This window comes from Cyprinodon tularosa, unplaced genomic scaffold (assembly GCF_016077235.1).
Source record: "Cyprinodon tularosa strain WSP-4 unplaced genomic scaffold, ASM1607723v1 ctg5, whole genome shotgun sequence".
Classification (NCBI taxonomy): domain Eukaryota; kingdom Metazoa; phylum Chordata; class Actinopteri; order Cyprinodontiformes; family Cyprinodontidae; genus Cyprinodon; species Cyprinodon tularosa.
This window is the reverse complement of record NW_024039229.1, coordinates 62956-72351: the sequence shown is the minus strand read 5'-3', so window position 1 is coordinate 72351 and position 9396 is coordinate 62956. Positions and strand designations below refer to the sequence as shown.

The following is a 9396-nucleotide window of genomic DNA, read 5'->3' as shown; positions in this document are numbered from 1 at the left end:
TATTACAGAATTAGAACAACAAGGCTAATATGAAGAATATCTTTCTCTCAAAAAGGAAAACTAGATTAAATAGTCGGTATAATAACTCTTCTGTTTTATTGCATTACAGTAAAACAAAAGTCCTTCAGGCAGTATCAATGGAAAGATGCACAGAAACTTAAGACAAATTACTTTTGCAGAGTTCCATTCTGTCTCAGGCTACAGCTGAACTTTAAGCCAGTCTAATGCACTTTATCTTCTGCAAAATGTACATGTTGGAAATTGTATTTCCTGAAAATGTTAATAAGCTGACAGATAGTTTTAATTAAAATGTAAGGTTCCTGGTTCTGCTACTCAATGTTTCCAAACAGGTAAAATTTGCACATTTGTTGTTTTTGATGTTTTTTTTTTTTACATTGACTAAAATATTATATAACATCCTTTTCAGATCAATTAGATGAAAAACTATGAAATCCTCACTGTTGGTTATTTTAGACATTACTGACGAAACCCTTCAGCATCACTTCCTTTGGCTGAGACAGCTCCAGGAACATTTGATTCCTGCTTTCATCCAATCTTTATTGCATGACTGCTTCTATTTAGTAGTCTGATTTTCTTTCTTTTCATGTGAATTAATCTACTTTTCTTTTTTTTCCTCTGGATTAAAATCTAATTTCTCTTGGAAGAATTACATGAATTTCATTTTGAACAGTTATGCCATCTTTTTTTTTTATTCTGCACATTAATCTTAGAAATTAAATTAAATAGTTGACATTCTGCTGGTCTCTTCAAGCATCATTCAGATTTAATCTGCATTTAGATTTTGTGCAGCAAAGAGGAAAGTCTGTTACAAATTTAAAAAGGCTTTCAGATTGTGTTTAGATGTAATAAACCATAAATTGTGGTCAGAATTGTTAATTGATAAACATTCTGTCAGAGATTATTCAACATTTCATCAAGAATTCATAATTGCAACAAAGTGGAACTTACCCAACATGAAAATATCTAACTTCATTCAGGCTAGAGTAGCTAGTTTGGGCATCAGACTTTTACAAAAATAGTCACATGCATACCAGCTCATGGTTTGGAGAAATGTAAATCTTTCCTTAATATTTGTCAAGTCCAACAAAGCAGTTTAGCACTACTTTGATTATAGCTATGGTACAAGGTTTTATCATTACGGAATTGAGCTTTCACTTTGGTACCGATAGAAACTGGAATTATGGTAACGGAAGTTAGCTTGACGAATGGAGAAAAAAGATGAAAGAAAAGTATGAAAAGGTTCAGTGTTAAAAACGCAAAACGCCATGGAAAAATGCTTAAAACTTCAAGGTTTAGCTTCGGTCAATTGGGGAACAAAGTTTGTAAATTTAAAAAGAGGCATTTTTTACACCATATATCAGTCAGATGCCATAAATGCAGAAGGAAAATTTAACAAAGAAGCTGATGCGTGCAACAAAATAAATAATATAACAAAAGATGCAATTTAAACATTTATTTTTCAATAAACCACAGATTCTTGTGTGTATACATTCAGGGCCAAACAACTTAAAATATATTTTCAATCCTTTTATGAACAAAAGCAAAAGTACAAAAAAAAAAGGCTCAGACAGTGAAGACCACTGTGTTACATAAAGTGCCGCAGGTGAACGTCAAAGAAAAGATTCCCTCACAGTAAAAGCTCCCAGAAATGTGAAACAAAAATTTCATCTGATTGATTTGTTGTATTTAAAGCAGATTAAGGTTCGATTACTGGAACCTTTCCCATGACCTTCTAATGAAGGATTCAGTTCCTGAACCTGTAGGAAATAGGGAGTAACTTGTTGGTCTTCTTCATGCTCTGGACTTTAGCATGAGTCTCCTCATCCATGGCCTTGTAGCATCGCCGGGCATAATCCAGAAGCTTCTCCTTGGAGGCCTCAAACTCTCCTACTTCAGTCACCTGCAGAGAGGGAAAAATAAAATCCATCTGTGTCCACACTGGTGAAAGGTTTTTTCAAGCTCTGATCAGAGAAAATGACAGTAAGATGAAAAATGATTAAACAAGTATAGTTTAGGAGTAGAGAGTGGCTGTGCAGATGTTTTAAACAATGTTTATTTCTTTATTTTATGTTTAGGCAGCAGACATTCCTCTAGCCCGGTGTCCCTAAAACTGGGGTCTCCGGACCTCCAGGTGTCAGCAAACCACAGGTTAGGTGTCCATGAAACACATTGCTTAGTAGAGCCTGAGGAGACACAACTCGTCCACTTCACCAAGTAAGGCAAAAGCCAAATCAGCTAATATATATATATATATATATATATATATATATATATATATATATATGTAATTCCTAAAGTATTTAAGAGTACAAAAGGCTGTATAATAAATACTGTCAGCATGAGGAATCTAAAGGGCTCCTTGTGAAAAAAAATTAATTCCTGTTGCTAAGGGGTCACTGGCCACAAAAAGTTTCAGAACCCCTGCTCTAGCCTATTACTGTTGACATTTTTAATAATCAAATGTGCCCCAGGAAGCACATTTATAGTTCAGATCTCGTTATTAACCAAATCACACATTGTGCAATTAGAGCTTATAGCATAAGGAAACTTAACTCAGAACACAAAAATTGGCTGTTAGGGCTATCAGCTGTCAGCCGTCTCAGATAATTAGGCCTCCACTTCACCTTGCACCGCAAACAGGGTTACATCCACATCTGACTGGAATGCAGTCTCAGCTAACTGAGCCTCCACCTCAACTATCCCAGCTGATATGGCTAATAGAGACACAGCCACAGCCAACTAGGCCTCCACCTGGGCTAACATAGCCACAGCCACAGCAAATTGATCTACAGACTATATGTAACAAGACCACTGCCACTTCAGCTGACTGGGCTTTTAACCTCAGCTGACCGGGCTGTGGAACAGACCTTCATAAAGCTTCGAACTTAACACTAATTCTGACATTTTAAATTGAAAAAGCTTCCTGGTTGGGAAGCGAAATGTCTTCAAACTTGAAAACAAAGTCCAGTGGATTGTTTTTTTAAACAATCTATGACCTGGATGACGGAGAATCATCACCAGCATCTGGAACATTATCCCTCTCAAAAAACAGGTTAAAATCAAATCAACAATGTGCTTATCGATCTCCTGGTGCATGACAGCCAAATGTCAGTATCAGCAATAATTTGTGAATATTTGTACATATTTATGCTGATGTCTCTGTTTGAACTGTATGACCTGCCCTTGTAATTATGTAGCCTCGATTTTTTAAATGATCTAAGTTTGTTTTCTAATTTTAAGTTGTTGTTGGCATTATACACCTTGCCCAGGGACAAAAGTTAAAAACTTCATAGCGAATACTAACATATTTACAGCAATGTTGATTAATGTGTACTGTCCCTGACATTCATAAAAATAAATAAATAATATAAATAAAAATTGTATTTGTGTCTATCCTGCTATTTAAATGAATTTGAAACGAGTTGAAATGTGGAAAAAAAAAAGTGAACAATCAAAAGCTCAGGGAAGCTTGGATCATGATTTGAATAGTTGGTTTGGATCCTAAAACATTCAGATGTTTCTGCCTCTTTAGCCTGAAAGTTCAAACCTTTTCTGGAGCCACAAGCAGCAGCTCTGCGATCGGGGAGGTAGAGGCCATGGTGTTTCGATCCACCCCGTGGATCTGGAAGGCTCGGGACATGCTCCTCACCCGCTGGTAGGTGTACAGGATCTTCTTATAACGAATCAACACCCCGTCTGGGTCTTTAACTGGAAATAAAGAGTATAAAAAACAGAATTTTAAAGCCAACAATGTTTTTTGTTGCAGAAGTATTGTTGTTTTATTTTTTACTGGTACCCGAAACAATAGATTTTAAAAATAGCAGATGTTGATTTTAGAAGTGTTGAAGTACAGTTTCAATACTTTTATGAAAAAAATGTCCTCAGAGCCAACCTGAGGCTAAGTTAGGAGAGCTTTGAATAAGACATGACCTATAAACAAATGATCCTCACCTCTCTGTCTCTCCCTCCCGTGTGTGATCCTGAAGATCCTCCTCATCTTCATCCTCGGCTCTCCACCGCCCCGCCCCCGCCCCTTCTTCTTTGTCCCATTCTCCACAGATGAGTCTGCATCTTCCTCCACCTCTTCCTCCTCCTCTTCTTCAACAAACTCTTCCTCAGTGTAATATTTGTCTTCTTCAAGATGAAACTCCTGTTTTACTGTGAACAATAGAGGGTAATAAATACTTATATATTCTTGTCTGCAGTACTTAACATCTGCTTTTCATCATACTCATTACCTGGGACAGCGATGTTAAGGCGGCTCCGAGCTTCTGAGGTCTGGAGACGTTTGAGGGTCATTCCAGACCGGGTGGTCATTGGAGAAGGAGGAGTTGGAGAGCTAGCAGGCTGGACCTTCACAGCACGCTGGGCGTCTCCACACCACTCAGTCACTGAAGAGAGAAACAATAATAATATTGAATCATTTTACCAGTATCAACATTAAAATGCACCTCCCTCACCATCTGGGCTCCTCATGTTAACGATGAAGCGGTCCAGCTGACAGCGCAAGAAGTTACGCTCCTCTTCCAGCTCCTCGATGCGTTTCTGCAGCCAGGCATTCTTCTCCAGAGAGACGTAGAGGTGAGCCCGCAGGTTAGAAATCAGAATGAAAGGGCTGTACTGGGAGTGAAGAGACTCCTGTGCCACTGGCTCTGATTTCAAAGGAAACATGAACATAAAAACAATTAAGCAGGTGAAAATAAATAAATAAATCAAAATACAGGCCGTCTGTTTCTGGGTGTCAACCTAATGATCTAATATTCCTGCAGAAAAAAAAGCCTTACAGTTTATAATGCTGCCAGCTTCATTTTTAATACCCAGGATGGAGTTAAAGTTGATATGTTCACTCTGCACAAATAATATTGCTATAAAGAAATTGTTTTGGTCTCATCCTTAGAAAGAAGGATCTTCTAGATGTTTGATGTGTCTCTTCATAAAGACCAGATTTGGAGACAGCATGGCTGAAAGTGAAGCTGTCAACAGGTTCTTCCATCTTAGCTGGAAACCTCTGCAGCTCCTCCAAAGTTAGCATGAGCTTGTTCCCTGCTTCTTTGATAGATGTTCTCCTTGCATACCCTGACAGTTTAGTAAGGCAGCCATGTCTGGTTGGTCTGCAGTTTTCAAACACAATTCACATTTTTTAGCACATGTTTAACACTCTTTGTTTATTTAATACAAACTGGTGTTTTGTTGTTTAGCATAACAAGATGATGTGACAAGAGAAACAATATTACTCATGCATGCAATGAGTAAGCAAGGAGGTATTTCCACAGCAGAGGGGAGAAAAGAAAGAGGAAACATGCAAGATTAAGTGTGAAAAAGAGCAAAACAATAGTGGATGGGAACAGAGATATGAGGTTGATAGCTCTCAGAAAACAACAGGAACATTGTTCATGGAAGTGGGAGCTAAAGCTAGGTTTTTATGCAACACATAGAACAGAACAAGAAGGCATGCATGCATCATTCCTGCCCCATTGTGCTTTATATCCTTTACAAAGTAGTTTGTTTTCATTATTTTTTATGTTTGTTTAACATTATTATTAATCATTAAATACATATTTGACTGTATGGCTGTGCACCAAATACATTATAAATTAATTTTATTTCCCAGCCTTAAAAATCATTTCATTCTTACTAACAGAAAGTCATTTTTAGAGGTATGGGTTTCTGAGGTGATCTGCAGCTGACTTTCCTTATGTGCTTTGGCCCAAAAAGGTATTTTAAAAAGTATTTTCTTTTACACATGATTATAACCAATATTGGATCTTAGTTTTCATTACATTCCTTAATTTAATTACAACTTCGATTGATAAGTAAAGTCATTAGCTTTATACATTTCCAGTTAGAATATTACACATGGGGGCCCATATCCAGTTATCTTGTCCCAGTTCCAGCTAAAGCTGTCAGCTGGTCTGAGAATATTTCTAAACACTGTACCAGTGTCAGTGTAGGGTTGAAATTTTCTGTTTCACCTTACTTATGTCCTCAATCTATGAAATAAAGGAGAGGAGACTGTTTTCACGTGTTATGTTGGCTTGTTTGCTACACCAACAATAAAACAACCATATAGCTCTGCCGTTGCTCATTTATTCACCTTTTTTTTTTTTTATCAAAACAATGTGAACTTCCTGGTCACGCTAAGGAAGCCTAAACAATTGGCAAAATATGTCTGAATTAAATCTTACCTATAAACAAACAAATAAAAACAGAAATATGTCCAAAACTTAGAGCAATAAATTTCACTTATATTTTTTATTAATTAGGCTTATACTAAATATTGAAGTATAAACCCCTGCAGTGGTTCTACAGGTTTGCATGCTGTCAACAGAGACCTGCATGGCACCAGGACAGCTGTACTCAGCAAGATGCTGCAAAGTTGATGGATGCGTGAGTTGGTCCTGCCAGCAGATGGCGACGGTGCAGAACAAAGTTTGCAGGTCGGAAAAGTTCTTTTTAGGCTCCAAAATTACAAATTATAAAACATATTATCTATTTGGGTCCCAATTAAGTTTTGGTATATTGTTTTAAAATGTAACCCTCTTCTAAAGTGTTTATAGACCAGCCAAGCTGAAATTATATAGATTTTGTCTGTAGATCAGAAACAGTATCACTGGGAACAACTAAATGCAGATAATAATTTTATTTAGGGGAAAATAGTTAAGGGGGCTCATTACAAATATATTCCACCAATTTACTTTTCAATAATTATAATCTGTAAAGTTTAGCCTTATGTGATAATAGATAAGGGCTGTCATTACTTTCATAAAGCATGTATTTTGACTTCTTTTTTTATGAATACATAATAAAAGTAATTCTGCATATTGTGACAAACCTTCATTCATCTGCTGACCCTGGTTCACGTGGTAGGCAGGTGGGCGGTCTGTACCTTCTTCAAGGGGAAAGGAGACTTCATAGGCGTTTAGATATAAACCTCCGCCTCCTCCCATTCCTCCTGTGGCTGATGAAGAAGATGATGACTGGGGGACGTAGTGCTCTGACATGTGGGAAAGTCAGAAAAACATTGGACAAAAAAGCTGACACATTTTGCCAGGAAGTTAAAATACATAAAAGCTACTGGTTTAATCAAACAAAATCTGTATAATTGTCTGAAATTATCATTCATTTCTATAGTATTTTATTCAAATCCACCAGAAATAAAAATTTTATTAATCTTCTTCCAATAGTTTTCCAGACCTTTGAAACACTTTTGTATTTCCTTATTAACAGTTTACAGGGAAAACTAAGGCTACAAATAGTGATTTTATGAGATGAGATGAGCCAAGGCTTCGAGGCATGTGTCGAGAAGTGGAAGGAGCTTTTCCACAAGGCGCGTATCGAGGCTTGCTTCATTTGGGGGAGGAGCCGAAATAGATGACGTCCGAAGCCTCTGTACGCCATTTGACCCCTTTAGGAAGTGGTTCAGCTCGCCCGGAACTTCAGCAGGCATTTAAACAGCCTCATTATTTTGTAGGAGAGTTGCGGTCAGTTGGATAGAGTTTGGATATACTCTAAGAATAGATTGGTGGTTTTTACAACCAAATTAGTTGGTTTAAACTAGTTTGGTTGGATTAAACAATGTAAAGATCAAAATCTGATCAAACCACTGATTAAAGTTATGACATTGGTGTTAAGTAGTATTGCTTTGTGGAGAGCTGTCACCTTACTAGTGGTGTCAGCTGTAAGACATAGACTTCCACTCCTGAGGTTGTTGATTCAAAAGCCGCCTCAGACTTTTGAAAGTTGCGATAAAACACAAGTATTTTGGCTAATGTAACTCATTTGTATCGGTTTGCCCTAGAACAAATATAGATTGGGTAAAAACACTTCCAAATTAGATTGGTTGGTTTAACCAAAAGATTGGTTTAACACATAACTTTCAACCCGACTAAAACCACAAACTATGGAAAAACTATTACGTTTGAATAAAAATGACTAACACTTTGCATTTTGCTCATCATTGCCCAATTTGCACAAACACCTTCACTTTCTGCTGGAGATTATTTCACTTAAATGGCAGAAAAACAGTGTAGCTTAAATAATTTTTCTCTTTTGAGACATTTACACACACAAAACTCAAAAAAGATTTTACTATACGCACCAATCATTAACAATTTCAAAGGAACTTAAAATAAGAAAAACAATTGCAAAAAAATCTATTATATCACTAACTGTAATTCTGCACTCCACCAGTAGGTGGTGACATGTTCACATGAAGCTTCAAGAACTGTGGGGATCATTAAAGCAATTTGCCAAAACGGTTCAATGCCTCATGAGGCTTAATTTCATCACCACTACCAAAAACAACCTTTAGCTTTAGTCTTTGACACCTTTCAAACACAAATACTGACCTCAATACTTAAACATTTTTTTAAATCTATTGCTGGGTTAATTTATTGCAGACACATCTATCTTTACTTAATCTGAAAACTACCTAAAGAAAAGGGCAGAGGCAAAACTGGAAATCTGTACTAAAAAGATGTCAGTGTGTTTTCTAACCACTGAGTTAATGACCAGGCCATGTTCTTCCAAGTACAATGTACTTCTACCTTGTTCTCATTCATACAAACGTTTTTTTTTTTGGCACTGCATGGCAGAAAAAGGTGCAGACAAACTGCATTTAAACGGCAATTATCATTGTTTTATTAGTGACTTTCTTGGATTCTGATGTATGTTTTTCCATATAGCAGTAAAAAAAAAAAAGAAGAAAAAAGAAGAAATATTCTATGTATGACTTTACCACTTTAATTGATAATTCCACTTAAAATTAAATGTACCCAATTAATTTTATGAAATGTTGTCGAAATCACGCGAGACAAGCCGAGAAATTGACAATTTATACAGTTATTACACAGAAAACACAATTATAGTGATAAATATACCACTGAAACTAATAAAATAGATATTAACCAACAGAAAGCTGAAAACTAGAGAGCCGTGGGAGTTTAAACGTCTTTGGGGAAACAAGAGTTGGGCTTACCTGGCGTGTTTGTGTCGTGTCTGCTGGTTGCGGGGTTCATGACTGCAGTCTGACAGGTAATGATGAAGAGGCTCAAGATTGGAGTAACAGTTAACACGAATTAACTTGTTAAAGTTGATGTCCAGGCGTCTTGTTCGCGGTTATACTTCAGTAATACAGCGTGAAACGGAGCCACGTCTGCCGCCAGCCTGCAGCAGCAATTACCTGATTATAATCAGCCTCCACAGGTGGACGCTGGATCCGCTGCAGCTCACACATGCGCAGAGCACATCTCTACCAGTTACATCTCATGCATAGAAAAAAATCTGTATGTCAAGGAGGATACGGAAGAGGATTAGGGCCAATGAAAAAATAAAAAGTTAACTGATTTTTAAATTTTATTTGAGTTTAATATAGGA

At 36.9% G+C, this 9396-nt stretch overlaps 1 protein-coding gene across 1 annotated transcript; it reads right to left on the bottom strand.

The window, feature by feature from the left end:
* Positions 1-1591: 1591 nt before the first annotated feature.
* On the bottom strand, positions 1592-9180 carry LOC119794981 (coiled-coil domain-containing protein 106-like). Its single transcript, XM_038302774.1, has 7 exons — positions 8999-9180; positions 6854-7015; positions 4482-4673; positions 4260-4412; positions 3973-4179; positions 3569-3729; positions 1592-1921 (listed from the first exon to the last, which is right to left on the bottom strand). The coding sequence occupies exons 1-7, from the start codon at positions 9036-9038 to the stop codon at positions 1766-1768; spliced, it is 1071 nt and encodes a 356-aa protein (XP_038158702.1). The 5' UTR covers positions 9039-9180; the 3' UTR covers positions 1592-1765.
* Between the last annotated feature and the right edge of the window lie 216 nt (positions 9181-9396).